The sequence below is a fragment of the Cinclus cinclus genome, chromosome 4, assembly GCF_963662255.1.
Source record: "Cinclus cinclus chromosome 4, bCinCin1.1, whole genome shotgun sequence".
NCBI lineage: Eukaryota > Metazoa > Chordata > Aves > Passeriformes > Cinclidae > Cinclus > Cinclus cinclus.
The window spans coordinates 37,248,363-37,266,323 of record NC_085049.1 but is presented as its reverse complement, the minus strand read 5'-3'; the positions used below and the strand labels follow the sequence as shown (position 1 = coordinate 37,266,323).

At 36.9% G+C, this 17,961-nt stretch overlaps 1 protein-coding gene across 1 annotated transcript in view; it reads right to left on the bottom strand.

The window, feature by feature from the left end:
* The window catches only part of DOCK4 (dedicator of cytokinesis 4), a 160,530-nt gene that overhangs the window by 106,448 nt on the left and 36,121 nt on the right, over window positions 1-17,961 (bottom strand). The window contains exons 9-12 of the mRNA XM_062492503.1: window positions 4,950-5,031; window positions 4,272-4,332; window positions 2,286-2,418; window positions 667-755 (exon numbers count right to left, since the gene is read on the bottom strand). Of these exons, the coding sequence (XP_062348487.1) occupies window positions 667-755; window positions 2,286-2,418; window positions 4,272-4,332; window positions 4,950-5,031 (365 nt within the window). The remainder of the gene's footprint in view (window positions 1-666; window positions 756-2,285; window positions 2,419-4,271; window positions 4,333-4,949; window positions 5,032-17,961) is intronic.

The window sequence follows — 17,961 nt, the reverse complement described above, 5'->3', positions numbered from 1 at the left end:
GGCTTCCAGGAAGGAGAGGTGTGGCTTCAGGTCAAGAGAAAGCCTGGAGAGAGGGGAAACTCATCCACCATTGTTGATTGCTGCCCAGGCCCTCGGTGAGCATTTGCATGCAAATCACCCTCTCTTGTACACTTTTGTTAGTAATATTGCTGCTGTTTCTGTTTCTTCTTCTCATCTCATTGCTCTTTCCAGTAAATTGTATTAATGTCACCTCAGGCACTCTGCCTTTTATATCTCCCACCAGAGGAGGCAAGAGAGTGGCTGGTGGTTTTCTTTTTCATATGAGTACTTAAACCAGGGGATTCCATTCCTAAAACATGACAGTAATGTCCATGGCAAATTTTATATTTCTGATGAAAACGTGAAGCAGAAATGTCAAGCAATATGGACCGATAATTTGATCAGCTCCAGAACTGAACTCCAGAAAACCATAGCTCCTCAGCACAGAATACAAGTTTATTATATAGTTCCTTTAAGAAAATTGAGTGATTTTGTTTAATTTTTATATGTGCACATGAACAGCAGTACGTACATTTTCATCTGACTACTTTTCTCTATGTGCAAAATGTTTCTTTCATAGATGACAGTCTTTCTACAATAGAGCTACCTCATTTGCAAACTAAGAAACACCTAAGAATGTAAACAGAAAGGTGGCAAATTACTCACCTGCATTGGAACCTGTCAAGTTGTAACGTGCATTCAGCTTTTTAATGATATTTTCATGGATCTGATACCAGTCACTCTCTGTGTTGCACCTAGAAAAATTACAACTTTCTTAATTCTGAAATGAGAATACAAATTTAACAGAACTTCACAGCATATCCCTAAATAAATCCTCTTTAGCTCATGAAACAAAGAACACAACAGGAGCTAACAAAGCCCATGAATCCGCCTGTCTCAATAGAAAGAGTGCCCTTACCATTTGAGAAAGGCACCATGAAATACCTGCTCTGTGTGGCAAAGGATAGGAGAAAGATAACAGGAAAGAAAATAGGAACAATTATGCTGAGGAACTCAGCCATGACCAAGTTCATGTCTGTATAGACCTATCCTTCAGGGCTAACCCACAAAGAAATCTATCTTGAGACACACCCAAAAAAACACAGGACTCAGAGCTGGTCTTAGCAAATATATCAATCTGTGCTATACACTTCAAAGTTACTTAAAAAGGTTGTTATCTTCGGGAGAGAGTCAATGAGAGAGCAAATTACATTTCAGTATACACTTAGAAAATAGCTGGTTTTCCTTAAGGAAAACCTGACTATGTTTTAATGATCACTTTTCAAAGTTTAGACTTGAGTTAGCCTTAGCATTAAATCTTATTTCTAGAGACAATTCTTCTTCCAATGTTTTTGTTATCTTAAAACAAACAGGCAATTCTTTTTTAAAAAAACCCCAAAATTTAATAGGTACACAAACCTAGCAATTTGTTAACCAAGAGTGACCATTTATCTGACTTTAATATTCTGGGGGTCCAAATAAGAGGCAGCACACCTGTCCACTGCTACACCAAGGTGCTTTTCTGCAGCACTGTTTCCAGCAGTTCTAATTCACCACAGATGGAGCCAGAGCAAAGACACCATGCCTTCAAGGTTTGAGCTACCCCTGGCAAGGGCAGAACTTTCTCACACATGTGACAATATGTGGCCCAGGTATACGTAGTTAGACTAGACCACTCCACAAAACAGTTCTTACTATAATGTCCAAGATCAATTTCAAGGAAATTACATGCATTGAGCTGCTACTAGAATACTGAACTTTCTTCCAATTGCTATCTGCCAAAATCTACTAGTCTAATCAAGCATTCATTTTTAAACCTACTTTAAATTTTTTCATTCTCCAGCACTGTCTTCCATATTTTTGTTATTCCTATTATATAGTTGCTTCATTTCACAAAAAGATACTTGGCCTGCTTTTTCTCTGTAACTACAAAATACTTCCACTAGATGCCTTGGCAGTACAAGGCACTTAAATTAGTCCTAAAAGCACTTTACATTGCCGTAATAAAAGAGCACTAGAATAATGTGAAAAATGCCAGTACATACACAAATGCTTAAGAGGTTGTAGCCTTTATCTTTAATACTATCCCACTTTATAACCACACCTGTAGAACCAGCCAAAATTTCCACACTGCAAAAAAAAAAAAGCCAAAAAACACAGCTACTGTATGTTTTTGGAAAAGAAAGGAGCTAGAGCTATTTACTCACACTGCATTTAACACCACTGATTCTGATGCAAAATTATTCTAAGGTGCTTGCAAAATTTAAGGAAAAAACATTTCTTACATGTAGACTTTTAAGACAAGGTCATCCTTTGAATCTCCTGCCAGCAAATCTGCAATACTGAGGACTGCACAGCCAAAGGGACGTCTATATTGTACACTGCAGGCATTTTTCTTTTCTCCAGCTCCCATTCGTCCTGCCAAATAAAACACATATTTGATGCATAATCCATGGAACTGTCTCTCTCCAAACCACAAAAGGGAGGCAGCAAGCAATCCAGCTCAGACAATGCCAAGTATACTCTCACTGGGAACCTGGTCCATCTTTATACTATGTTCAGACAGGAAATGGTACAGCAAGTCCACTAAGTAAGACCATCTTTAAAGGACTCAGACCAGAGGTTCTGCTCATCCCCTCATGACCCCCCCACTCAACAAACACCACTTTGTCATACCTAGTCATAGAATCCTCATGACACTATCAAATAAAATTAAGAGTTCAGACATGACAGAGTGTTCAACATACCCTGTCTGGTAAGAATTATCTTACTGTGGCTGTTGCTACCCATCGTTTATGTGAGAGGTGTTATGATTGAACCATACAATTTGATATTCAAGTGCTGTTACCTTATAGGCAACTGGAAAGCAAGGGGATAATTGATCACTTGCAGAAAAAGGAGAGATGAAACATGAGGAGAAAAGATGACAAAGGGCAGAAGAACAATTTATGGTAAGGAAAGAAAGAAGGCGGTCAAGGGAAAGTTTTGAAACAAAATCTTTTTTCTAGCCTTTTCTATTTGATTTAAATACTATTTATCAATAATTTTGCTGTGTTCCTAGCATTTGAAACTGCCATCTTTCTAGCCATTTTATTAAATCATACACTAACAGTTATGTGTCTTTCCCACCAAGTCTTAATTTCTGACAAAATAAACCAATGGCTGCAGTTGCTGCAGGGCAATGTCTCCTCCAAATATCCCTATGCATCACAGCAGCCTGAAGAGCAATTGTTCATTTTCACATCACAAAGCAGATAAATGTTGTTTTAACTTTTTAATATTTCAGTGGTTCACATATAAACTTGGCTCAGAATATATTTGGAAATTATACAACTGGAAAAATTCTACTCTTTAATATTTTTAAAATAATTATCCTTCTAACTTTGCTTACATCAGAATTTACCATATCGTTTCTAAAACCTTGCCAAAAAACCCAAAACACTACTTTGAAATACCCAATATGCATAAAAATGGAAGGAAAATTATTTCTCACAGCTGTAAAATAAAGTTTACTTTATAACAAATTGTTTCTGAACTCAGCATAAGGAACAGCAACTATACTTCAAACCAAAATGTCTTTCAAAAAGAGGAAAAAAAGTTTTATTTAGTACTGCAGATGCAACCAGAGGCATTTTACAAAGAAAACAATATATCTATGAGGTCAGAAGCAGACCCAAGGATTATTGTTTCACATCAGTACAGCCCAGAGGTCTTCTTAAAATAAGTACCTAACAAATGTACACTTTTCTTCTCCTCCACTTTTTTCCTAGAGGACTTGATATCTGTCTATAGCATCAGAGATTAAAATTTTTATGAAATACTGCCCAATTTTTCACCTCTCCCCCTTTTTAAAGGAATCAGGGAGAAGACAAAATTAATCTGAACAATACAAGATATTATATAAAAGTGAGGTACACTAAATGCCCAGACAAGCTTTCTTATGTTCAAAGGCTGCTTGAAATTACACTTCAGAACAAGAATGAACTCCCCAATGACTACTCCATCATCTTACAACAGCTCATCTTTGACATTTTCATTTTGTTTTGTAACAAAGTATAATACTGCATCTAAACACAGTTAGCAGTATACTTGATAAATAACATAAAAGAATGCTGAGAAATCCGGGCCATTTTTTTCCAGCAAAAAACAGGCATTTTCTTTTCCAAAAGTTTGTTCAAAAATCTAGCTGTTGTAACAAATCCAAAAGCTAGCCCCAAGCAGTTTTCTTTTATTTACTGTCATATGTCTAAAAAATATAAGATTATACCTACCTATTCGGATAATGTGCACAGTGATATAGATGTCCTTCCTGAGTTCACTGCTACCCAAATCCTGCACAAGATCAGAACCTCATTATTTATGACTCCTGATTAAAATATAACATATAAAGAGACCTGTACACACTGCTTTTACTGCCAGTGAAAGTGATAAATGAATGGTGAGTTCATTTACACAGCAGTAACAAATTCCTTCAACATTTTAAATTGGCAGTCATGCGCTCAAGATGAGTGTCCTAAAATATCCTCATTAGAATTTGCTGTAATGTAGCAAATTCAGTGGGAGGGCACAAAAGAATTGCTGTTTCCCTTGAACAGTAGTGATGAATTTGTGCAATTCCAAATATTCTGGAAGTACAGAGTGCTGCACAAAGAATCGTTTGGGTGCAAAAAGCATAAGGAGGAAACATAACTGGTCCTTGTTGCAGAGAGAACAACTGGTACATATGTGCCTGCATGGAAGTTCAATGAGTGTCCACATGCAGCCATAAAACATTCAAACTAGGGATTGACCCATACCCTTCAGCCCCTCAAGCCAGGATTTTCAGTTGATGTTCATACCACTGTACGAGCTTAGGGAGCAGCTCAGAGTCAACCACACAAGACCAATTCAATCCAACTTTTATTCTCAACATCCACACAAAAAAAAGATTGAGACTAGGAAGAACTTACCACAAAGAGGGAACAGTGTCTTTCAGGCTTTTCTGGACATTTTGGCAAACCATTTCTATTCAGTCTTAAAAAAAATCTTTCACTGTAAGAAAACAAATATGACAGATACGTTGAACAACACTACAGCAAAAGTAGATCTCATTTTGATCTTATTTCCAGATATAACCTCCCTCAAGATAAAAACAAATGAAATAATTTCCTTCTGAAAGTCTCAGATGTATGAATTAAAAAAAAGGGAGACACTAGTGAAGGGTGGTGATTAAGTTAATCACCTAAGAAAATTACCAAAACCAACACAAAATAGAAGACTGATTGCCATTTGGAAGAATGATATTGTACATTCTAGTACATAGAGAAACACAAACAAAATCCATTTATCCTAGAACTAAAATTAGATGTGTAGCAAGTTGATATAGATCCTTGCTAAACACATGTCAACATCACTATGTTTATATTCAACCAATAATCTTTTTTCATATGTAGGATGATGATTGTAGGAGACATCTTTCTTACACAACTCCATTAAAATCTCTCACTACAGTACACTGATTTTAGCAGTTTTGTAAGAGTCTTGAAAGTTCAAGCAGGGAAAATTTCAGTTTTGAAATCCTGTTTTGCAATCTGTTTTGGGGTTTTAAATGCTACAGCTGATACAAGTATTAATACTGCTAGTAGGGAGAGGCAGAGAAATCTTATTTCCAAATGGAAGAGGATGCAAGACCACACTGGAAGAGAAATTATTTTTTTAAATATTTCCATTAGATAGTAGGATTTACGGATAAACTCTAAGCAAATCTGGAAATTCATGCATGGCAATATTATGAAAACGCCAACCTTCCATGTTTTGCATAATTTTCTCTAAGACAGAGCCTCGTAAGAAATGTAACAATCATATTCCTGTAGTAAGAGATGTGGAAGATGGGAAAGGCAAGTGTTACAGACATTACCCTTCACCCTCTCACCCTGAGTCCCAGCTGGCCAGACACATGACTCTGGATGCCCTGTAATGCTCAAATCAGAAATAAAATTTCCTAAGTACAAACAGGGTTTTTTTTCTCAGCTGTATCCACATATTCTGCTTATTCCAGAAGTTAAACATGATGTACCACTATTCGATATCAAGCATAGCTTTTCAAAATGCAGCTGGAAAATCACTAGGAATATGTTGGATAAGATCCATCTCAATAGAGACTAATTAAATCTTTATTGCACCAGCATTTGCCTTGTAGAAAATCTGCATCGATCATTCACAGAATCAGTCATTTACATTAAAAGGGACCTCAAAGGGCCTCTGCATCCAAATTCCTGCTCAAAGTGGGGTCAGCTATAAGGTCAAATTAGCTTGCTCAGAGCTTTATCCAGTTGGGTCATGAAAACCTTCAGATATGGAAACCACAAAGGCTTTCTGAAAAACCCATTGCAGTGTCTGTCCTCAACTTTATCTTTACATCCAGATGCACATTTTCTTATTTCAGTCTGCATGCCTTGTCTCTCACTGTCCCACCACGCACTATTGATGTCATTCATCTTCTTGTAGGTAAATGGGGACCAACTTTTTACTGGGGTCTGTTGACATAGGACAAGGGATAATGATTATAAACTAAAAGAGGGTTGATTCAGACTAGAAATAAGAAAGAATTCTTTTACAATGGCAGTGTTAGAACACCAGAACAGATTTTTCCAGTGTGGTAATAGATGCCCCACCATGGAAATAGTTAGGTTGGACAGAGCACCGATCAGCAAGACTCCAAGCCTCCAAGGTCTTGGAGGACTTTCCCAAACTTAATGATTCTGTGATGATGTCCCAGCTCATGGCAGAGGGGCTGAACTAGATGACCTTTAAAGGTCCCTTCTGACCCAAAACATTCTATGCATCTGTGGTTATTCTGTGTTTTAGCTCCCGTCAAAACTGCTTCTTCTCCAGTATGAACAAGACCCACTGCCTCAACCTGACCTCCCAGTGCAGGAGCTGCTGCCCACAACCAATGTGAGGCCTTCTGCTGAACTCACTTCAGCTCATTAATATTGGTCTTGTACTGAAGGACCCCAAACTGGCATAGTCTGACTGATGCTGAGCAGGGAATGATCACTTCCCAAAAGCAACTGGCTACATTCTTGTTGACACAACCCATGATTCTGTAACAATCAAGAGCACATTTCTCGAGAGCTGTTTCTGGAGAATGCTTTATGTTTTTATGTGCCAGCTATCCAGGCTGAACCAGTAAATATTTAAGACTTTCTTATTGTGATTCTTTGAAAACTTTTATGCAATCTTCAGCTGTTTTTTATCAAACATCATAAAAGGCAGAACCTAAGAAACGTTAGAGTGGAGCTCACACTAGTACATGAAAATGTTATTTCCTCAGCAAAATGCTATTTTTCTCACTCACCTTTTATGATACAGTAAACTTCTGCAGCTTAGGTGTCCATGAGAACAATAAAATTGAGTTTTAAAGACTGTTTGTGAAAGTGTATTTTTACAGAGAGACAAGTTGGTATTTTGCCATTGATTTACATCTGGTTTCAAAAGAATTATGCCCTTTCATTTATAATTTAATTAATTTGCAATATTGGAAGATATAGCAAAAAATGGTCCAGAGCTTTGTTTATAGGTCTCACACAAAATTACTGTATATTGAGCAAGAATTATTAATTATATTGCGAAAGTAAAGTTTTAGGACCCCATTATGTGTGGAACCACTCCAAATTGGATACAAATGAAAAATTCTGTTCCAGAAATAACAGAGCTTCTGTGCACTTGGTATGTGTCAATAAAAATTTCACCAGTAAAGGTGATTCTGAATTTCATGCTTCACCTTCAGTCTAGATAACAATTTGAAAGTAATACATACATACACACACATCACATTTCACTATGTTTTTGTCTTTAAGAGAAACGCTAGATATGTTGGTGCAAAGAAAAATACCATTCACAACCGTCATCACTTACCTGTTAACTGGGAAATATATTTAATTGGGAGTGTACTCTGTATTTAATTAAGTTTACATTCCATACAAACAAAGGCACATCTTTTGAAAGCTTGCTATTCACTATTGACTACAATATCAAACTTCCAACACTGCTTATACTCACAGATCATGAGATTATGATTCACACAATAACTAAAAGCCAAAGACTTTTGTGATGCCACAAAGAAATATACTGATTGCAACAGATATGTAATGATTATGCAGATCTACTTTCCTCATTTGCATTTGAAATTTTGTTTCACTGAACAGAGAACCCAGTGGCAATGAAAAAAGCAAACCAAAAACAACAACAACAAAATCATAATCATTGCTTGGTTATTTATGATTGTTTTTTCCTCACTAGAAACATTACAGTACCAGTTAAAGCTCAGATTAAAATGGTTATCTTTGAACATTTCCAGAGAACAAATGCAAGCAGTTAAGACTTGTAAGATTACAAGAAAAAATGGCAATGTTATATCTTCATACACAGAACATGGACATTTATACACCATTTCAAAGGATTTCTGTAGAGATCAAAAGGTTGGGAAAAGTGCTAAGGAAAGTAAACAGCCTTCATATAACAACATAAAGACAGACTTCCCAAGATCTGAAAGTTCAGCTTCAAAAAGCAGCAAAAATCTCAGAAGGTTAAATCTAGAGCTACTATCCTACTGCACAGCAGTTTTCTCAGTAGTCAGCTACACATACATAGATACAGCAAACACACAAAGCAGTACCCCATAGCAAAAATGCCTCTTCTTTCTGTTAAGATGACTTGATTTTAGTTTAGACTACAAGGAATTTTTATGAGCACCAATCTCACCACTTAAACATGTCATACACATTTAAACTCAGCTGTCTTCCCACTGAAAATAAGGAAATAACTAATGCTGGAGAGATTAATTTAAGAAGGTCAACAAAGGATTTTTGTACTGTAACTTCTCATGTATTAGCAGAGTAACAATGTGTTCCAAATCTGCAGGCTTAACAGATGCATTTTAAAGGAACACGGCTGAAAAGTGTTCTATTTTCATATGTGACCTCTATTTCCTTAGTATTAGCAGGAAAATATTACCAGTCACATGGTACCAGTCTAGACAGATTGCTTGTTCTATGATTTATAAACACACTATAAAAAAAAATAAAATCCAGCCAGATTTATACCACATGGCATATTCTTGTGGCAAAAACTATGACATCGAATAGTCACAGTCCTCAGTACAACTCCACTTACAGACATCTTTATAAATGCTCTCTACTTGAAAATGGGTTACAGTGATTTCCAAAGTAATCAATGAGGAGCAATAAGAGAATTCTGCCACATAATTCACCACCTCGAGTTTATTACATTCCAGAACACTGTCAATGTTATTCAGTAGGAACTTGAATCTGAATTGACTTCATTTGCAGCTAAAGGCTCAGTGGTTTCATAAAACCTACATCAGACACAAAATGTTACCCTCATACTTAGTGGTGAAATAAGTAATAAAGGAATGTTGTACAATAAGTTACTGGAAGATCATAAGGCCTTGAAGTATATCCTTAATCAGAGAATAACTGAATTATAAATGTGCCAACATGACTTAGCAGTACCAGCTGATCCACAGGAAGTCAGTCCCTGTATTGCATCTATTATGCACTTAAAAAATCATTCCCAAGTTTCTAACTGTAAAATACAAGGCAATAAGCAAAGGGGGACAGAAAAGGAAGAATGAGTACTATAAAAAAGTCAACTAAGTTCAGATAAAGATCAAAGCAAAAATACTAACACCAAAAAAAACCAACCAAACAAACAAAAAAAACTTATGGCGGTACATCGAAACTAGTCTTTCTGTCCCCTAGCCATGCTTATAATATGAGGGAAGAAGAGAAAAGCATTCAAAGAATGTTCATAGATTTATGCAGTGGAGCCAAATTCCCCTTGGCTAGCTGTACCATTAACAAGGAAAAGAGAAAGCAGAAAAGGAGATTGGAGAAAAAGCAAAACAATCTTACATTATTAAATCAAGCTCCTGCTCTCATCCTCTTTTACCTCTTCATTAACAGAAGACAGCTTGAGAAATTAGTTTTTATTACAGTTTTTATTAACATAACCTATATTATTTTAGATATTTGCATCTGCATTTTAAATGAAAGATGGTATCACATATCTCAAAAGAGCTAGAAAGCAGTAACTTTAAATTATTTTTCATGACATACTGGGAACCAGAGGAAGATGACAGATTAAAAACAGAATGCTGCTTTCAGGAATCTATCAGCAGGTATTTACAACTAAAGAAAAAATATATGCCAGAAGCTGGAGCCTTCACTGATCTTAGTCTGCCACCATGGATAAACATTTTGCATCACAGCATTACTGGTACACAGTACAGATCCTTTAAGCTGAATTACAGTCTTGATTATTATCCTAGCCTATGACTGAGCTAACAGCATGGATACAAGCAGATTTGCAGTATCTTTCCTCAAAGATAGAAATTAAACCTGAAAGGAGCAGGAGAAATTGGTAAAGTGAATGGAAACAACAACATTTAAGAAAAATCCCCTTCCTTCAACACTCCCTGGCTTCCTATGTATTCAACGCCATTTGGAGGTTTACAAGCAGCGAGCCTGTATTTTGTGTCAATTTTAACAAGCATTTTGCTGGAAGCCAGTATGACTGCAACATGTTCTTCTGTTCGTGAGATGCTCTGTAAGCCAGCTATACACACATGTATATAAATATACACATACACACACAGCACTGGTGTTCAGTATAGCTCATGGCTACCCTAAATCTGGCATATACGTGTCATGGCTGGTCCACATAGTCCTATACCAACACTGCATTTATTTCTGAATGTAGCTAATTGTTTAAGTTCCAACCAGCCATATGACAGGTCACTTCTTCCAATGTTTTCATAATCACATTTAAAAACAGTTATTTCTCCTGTGAGTTTTCAATTTTTATAACAGAACCAGTAAGAGGGTTATTTGGTAATATATATGATACCATACTTGTATAATTGATACCACAGGTTTCCTTGTTTGGGCTGGTTTGTCTACTTTAAAAATGCGTCTGTCTACACAAGTTCAGATCAAAGATCTATATATATGCTAGCACCCTTAGCTCAACTACAGCAAGTAGAAGATATTTGAGTAAGAATCTTTAAACAGTGGATAAGAAGGCAGATTTGTTTCACTAAATATGGCTCTTCCTGAGAGGAATGGAGCTACATCATGAAATACAAATAATTTCTAACACACCCTCATTCCTGGGAGGGCTTATTAAAGATATAATTAATGAGGCTCTGTCTACCCATAAAACACAAAACCAAACCTTCTCAGAAGCATTTGCTTGCTAGACTACACTTGTAGGTTTTTTGTTGTTTTTTTCTGTTTTGGTTTGGTTTCTTTTAGGAATTCATTTTCACCTTGTCTACCTCATTTTACTTATTGACAAATGCAATTTGTTGTAAAGCGACATGCAGCAACTCCCGTACACAGGCTGAATAGGACAGTCTAGGCCACCAGACAAAGAAACACACTTGCTGAAACACTAACTCCTCAAAAAATACTTGTATTAGCCTGAATGAAAATGTTAATTTTATTTCAATTCAAGAATGGTCAGTATTTAAAGAGCAATTTATCAAAACTGTCCCAATGGCAACAAATTACACAGCATTACAAAAAGTCAGATAAAATGAATGATTCGTAAAAGTGCTGTGGTTTCACCACAGATGGTAGCTCAGTCACCAGCTCACTCTCCCACAGTGGGATGGGGGAGACAATCAGAAGGGAAAAGTTAGAAAACTTGGTGGTTAATGTAAAGGCAGTTTAACACTTGAAGCAGGCACAAGCAAACACACACAAGCAAAGCAAAGAATTCATTCACCACTTCCCATGGGCAGGCAGGTGTCCAGCTATTCCCAGAAAAACAGGGCTCCATGACAGGTGAGTGAGGAAGACAAACACCACCTTTCCTTCTTTTCTTTCCCCAGCTTTCTATGCTCAGTGTGACGTCTTATGGTGTGGGATATCCCCGTGTTGGGGTCAGCTGGGGACAGCTGTCCCAGCTGTATCCCCTCCCAACTCCTTGAGTACCCCCAGCCTCCTCACTGGTGGGGTGGGGTGAGAAGCAGAAAAGGACTTAACCTTGTATAAGTCCTGCTCAGCAACAGCTAAAACATCCCAGTGCTACCAACACTGTCTTTGGAACTGATCTGAAACCCAGCCCAATACCAGCTACTGTAAAGAAAATGAACACTACTTCAGCCAAAACCAGCACAAACCAGAAGTATTACTGAAACAATTAGAACCTCTTACAAGACAGGACAAAGTGTTTTGATCCCCTGGTGTTGTGGGTAACCCAAAATATTATTGCATTCCTACGGCAGGCACCATTTTGGAAAGCCTCAGATGTCATTTTCCCTTTGTCTCCCTACACAGACAGTGATGGGGGCCACCATCCTCAGAGAGGGTAACACCCTGCCAATTTGGGTATCTCTTGGTTCTTCCTTCCTTCCTAAGATTTAGAAATTTTGCATTTAGTGATTTACTGCTATTTTTCTCCTGTTACTGTTCTGCTTGTTAGTAAACTGTTATTTTTCCACTGATACCTACTCACATTTCTTCCTTATTAGTGGAAAGAGATTGGTTGAAACTAAGGGGAGGTAACTAATTTTAGAGTGTGCACCTCTTTAAATTGTTTTAAACAAAGACACCCAGCAATGAAGATTAATCTTCATCTGTAGAAATTATCTTCTTATGGAAACTACCATAAAGCCAAAACATTTGGCAGGAGGATACAGTTGTGCCAAACATTCCTTTCATACATCTTCCCACTAGATGAATCCTATGCTTCTACTATTGCTGTTGATGAATATGTAAAACTGAGCTGTGAGTTGAATTAGTGAATTTTGAGGGAGAAATTAAAATATACATTTGTTCCTCATATTGGTATCCCTGCCCACAGCAGAGAGGGTGGAAGTAGATCTTATTGGTACCCTTCCAATTAAACCCATTCCACAGCTGTATGGTATGGGAAAACTAAAAAAAAAAATAAAAAAAAAAAAATAAAAAAAAAAAAATAGAAATATTTGTAACATACCAACCCACTGATTTTGAAATTTCTTATTGGTCCTGGTATGTTCCTGCAAAGTTTCTAAATCCAAAACAGATTTCAGGTCAAAACCTGAAGTCAGACTTAGGGAAAGAACAGACAAGATAAGTAAACTTGAATAACCATGGGACACCTAAGAGGCTCAAGTTTCTACATTTGAATATGGAATGTTGATTATGTTATGGGTCAGAATAATAGCTAATAGTGAGTAATTGTTTTGCCATGTCAAACAACAAATGACAATGTACTAAACAGGGGACACTGACTGACTGGGTCAATGCTTCAGTGTTCTTGCCTCTGGAGGAACTCCACAGCAGGCAGTTCAAGACAGTATTCTCAAACAAAGAAGCAGAAGTCAATTGAGGCACATCCTTCATTTTTCCAGTCTGACTGGGACCAACAGTCTGTTTGCTAATCTCCAGTGACAATTCCTACTCCAAAATACCTCCACATCTAGGGTCCAAGCAGAAAGACTTTTACTACTATGTTACCCCTGCCAAGAAAAGGCTAACGGCCTCTATATGACTTGACTATATTCATGCACACAGGAATTTCTCTGTTCACAATGAATAACTGGAAAAAAATATGCACATTTTCTGAGGGAAAGCTTTTGAAGTTTCTGGAACTTCAGGTTTCTTTTTTAAGGTGCTGTTTGTAAGCAGAATTTCAGTCTCAATAATACATTCTTGTCCACAAGGATGGACAAATTACCATGTATCTTAGAGCCAACAATGAAATAATTAAGCCTGCTTATATATATATATACTGTGTATATATTCCTATATCAATATATAGGATGACATAAAAAAAGCAACCACATTCAGAAATATACATACCCAGTTAGCCATCTAAAGAGGTATTTTTATTTCAAATACCTAAAAGAGTAGTGGCTGCTCTCTTTTCAAAGTGACCTTTATGTCTTCTTCCAGGTGTTTTAACATTTCTGCTAAAATTAGAACTAACTCTTCAATAAGCGGGAAATAAATAAAACTAGGCTGGTTTTATTTTCCTTCTAAGGAGTAGCAAACCAGAACAGTAAATGACTCAACTAGAATGGAAGACTCCTTTGGAGTCTGCTAGCCAGAAAAAACAAGATGTTTCATCCTTCCTGCACCTATGAGGCACATATATATACACATACGCATTGATTTTGTGTAATCTGCTGTAGCACAGTTTCAATACTGTGCAAGATTAGATATTTTTGCAAACACGTCACAGGAAATTGAAAACAACACTGAACTACCCTATGCTGTGTTCCACTAAAAGTGCAATCATGCTTTTGTGGAAATACTGTAACAAAAATGTAGCCCTGAGCTCATCAATTGCTTCTGGCTCCAATGGGTTGCTCCCTTTACCAAAAATGCTGCTAGTTTCTTTAGCTTTAATCCCTGCCCTGCTTAGCAGGCACATTTACATGGAAAAAGTCAGGATCCAAGAGTACCTCAAGACAAAAAACATCCATGGATAACATGGAGGTATCTGAGAAATAATTTCCAAGGCACAGTATTAACAAAGGGAAGGTTAAACACTCTAAAAATAGTATTTTAAGGGGAAAAGGTAGAGTAGCCTATCACCTAATGATAGATTAAAAATTTCAGGGAACACCTGGATTGTGCTCCTAATATAAATAATTCACATTGTTGAAAAAGTACAACAAAGTCCACTCTGAACTCTGCCTTTAGTCACTGTTCACACCTACTGGAAATTCTGTGCTATTGGTGCCACGTAATTAAGTCTGAGGCACAGTTAACACATATCCTTAAACAACTCAAAAATACCACATACACATTTTCCCCCTGGAATGATACTAATTCTCATATATAATGTTCAAAACAAATCTGTCTTCATGCAACGTTATTTATTAATAGATCCTCTGAATTTTCATGACATTCAGAGACACAAGACTTAAATACCAAACAATCGGATGTAGAAAAACCACAGGCAGAAGCAAAAAATCTTAATACCAACTAATGTGCATGAATGTGCTCATATATAATTTTTTTTTCTCCCTCTATCTCCAGCTTTTGTACTTGAGATATATTTCACCATTTGAAATTCTTTCCAAATCTGAATTTAAAGTGTCCTCACAATCTTTTTCCAAATCTAATTTGTTCTCATCTCTAATGTCAGAATAAAATAAAGAAACAAAAGTCTGAAAATAAGATGAAAAATAATAATAGACTCACATATTGTAGATCTGGGCATCCTAGTGGACACCAAGTCAAACATAAACCAGAAATGTGCTCTTGCAGTACAGTAGCCCAATGATATCCTGGGATGCATTAGACACAGTACTGCCAGCAGGATGAGGGAAGTGATTCTTTTCTCTACTCAGCACTGATTATACCACACTTGGACATGATTAAGGGACTGAATAGATGCTCTGACAGCTGAGACTGTTTTGCTTTGAGAAGAGAAAGCTCAGAGTGGGTCTTATTAATGTGAACTATATCTGAAGAGGGGGTACAAAGAGGACAGTCAAGCAAATTCCAGTGGTTCCCAGTGAGGCAATGGACATAAACTGAAGCACAGGAGGTTCCCACTAAGCATCAGAGAAAAAGTTCTTTACTGACGGACGGTGTCTGAGCACCAGCACAGGCTGCCCAGGGAGGTTGTGGAACCTCCATCCTTGGAAATACTTTTGAGCCATCTGGACGCGATTCTGGGAAACCAGCTCCAGAGCAGTGACTCCAGATGACTTCTAGACTTTCCTTTCAGGCTCAACCATTTCATGATTTTGTGATTATGTGTAAGTACCACATACAGGCAGCCCAGACAGAAGACTGGTCATTTGTGTCTCTCTGGAAATGTTTTTTTACAGTCCTTTCCACCTTCCACCGCTGAAAGTTAGTAATTGTCATGATGTTACATGATGCAACATTCTGCCACTTGTCTACTTGCCCAGAAGTTCAAATTACTACAATTAATGAACTATCCCTCACAACAACATGTGACATGTTTTCTGAGAGACAGAGGGTCAAGGTTCTTCAACTGTACCTTTTCATCAACTTCTGTAGCCTTGCACTGAGTACCTACCCTATAGCTTCACAAATATAATCTCCATCTCCTTTGTGGTCTAGTGTTCAACATCACTCAGAAGCAACAAGGAATTTATTTGAGTCTCCTATATTTAGAGTGCTAATGTCTGGAGTATTGATTCTAAGCAAACTAGGTACTGAAAGTCAAGTGCAACCCATTTTTGTGCTTAAAATAATATTGAATCTTTGAGCTCCTGTACAAGAGAGACCATAGGGATATAGTTGAAGACATCCATCTTGGGTTGTCAGTAGTGAACCTTAAGGGTAGATAAATTGTATTATTAGCTTGATTCAAGAGGTATCCAAGCCCCCCCCCCCCCGCTGTTGTTAACAGTAATAGTGAGTTGCATAAACTTTAGTTAGAGTGATGACTAAAAGTCAGGTTCTTTGAGAGGAGCAGTTCTCAGGTTTGAAGATGCTGATGGAGGTTGCAAAATATTTAAATATTCTCTTACTATACCAAAATCCTTTTAATATTATTGCAGAAAAGGGGGGGAAACTGACAGTATGTTTCTGCAAAAATTTAAAAATTAGAGCACTAAGTAGCAAATATTTAGACTAATTAATGTGGTTTTCAGGTTTTGGCAAGTGATTTCACTGCATTAAATGAATAACAAAACTGAAATAAGAAAGGGATAAAAAGATTGATGATGTGGATGTCACTAAAAGGTGACACAGAGTAAAGCAAGGCAAGGGCAATTTTATCCTTTGGTATGGTCTGGAGTTTACACAATTATTAAGGATATAATCAAAAGCTCACAAAAAAAATCCAGTTTGCTTTCACTTGCCTTGTATAAACAGCCTATTCTCTTTGTGCTGTTTATGAATCTCTTCTCATTTGAGGGCAATATGATAGCTACAAACAAGGTTGTTCAAGGTGATAGAACAAGGAGGATTAGCATGCCAAGTTATCTCCACTTCCCACACAGATGCAGCCAGAGGCATCAGTCATTTCTGAAATGATGTTCATATCATATTGACACAGACACAAAGTATATATCAATGAAAGAAAATCTTAACATGCTCCACCTTACTGAAGTGCTGCCTTGAAATTTTCCCAATTTAGTACTGCTACTTGGAAAAAAAGAAAAAGAATTAGAATGCTATGTAAGAACTATGGGTCATATTACAGATTTAAGAATTTCTACAGCAGTATGTTGGTATAAAACAGAGGTACAAACTCTACGTAAATGTAAAGGTCAGCAACGTGAACAGGACTCTGAGCAGGAGATGATGCAGCATTCTTAAGCATAATCATCAATGCCAAGAACAGGAGTACAGTCTGAATAGAACAAATGTAGGCAGCAGCCTTAAGACCTTCCATTCCCTTTTTCATAATATACTACCCAGTGTTGCTGGTGTTTTCAAAATTCTCCTAAAAAACCCAAGCAAGATGTCTAGATGGTAATGTCTACATATATTAATACAGTCTTATGGCATGTACATTGGAAAGGCAGGAATTTCAGAGGACATGGGGATAACTAGATGTTTTGAACAGTCATCTGGTAAATATTTTCTTTGGGCTTTTTGTTTTTTTTTTTTTTTTTAAAGCAGCAGAATATTCTTATAGCAACAAATAAAATTAACACAGCCTCAGTGAATAATACATATTGTCTAGAAAACATCTATGCTCTTACTTTGTCCATTGCCACTTGTTAAACTGATTCTATTAAAAGCTATCAAGTGAGATCTTTCCATGATCTGATTTTAAAAAAATCAATATATTTTTGATTATATGATTGGTGTTTTTAGAGCTCCAGTGCAAATGGGCCCCCTGGCTACACTAAGCTCAACACTGCTGCTACTGTAAAAAAAAAAAAAAAAAAAAAAAAAAGCTGTATTGGGTAGCTGATATTAGTACATGTGAATGGAAAGCACAGACTATCATCTTTATTTATATCCT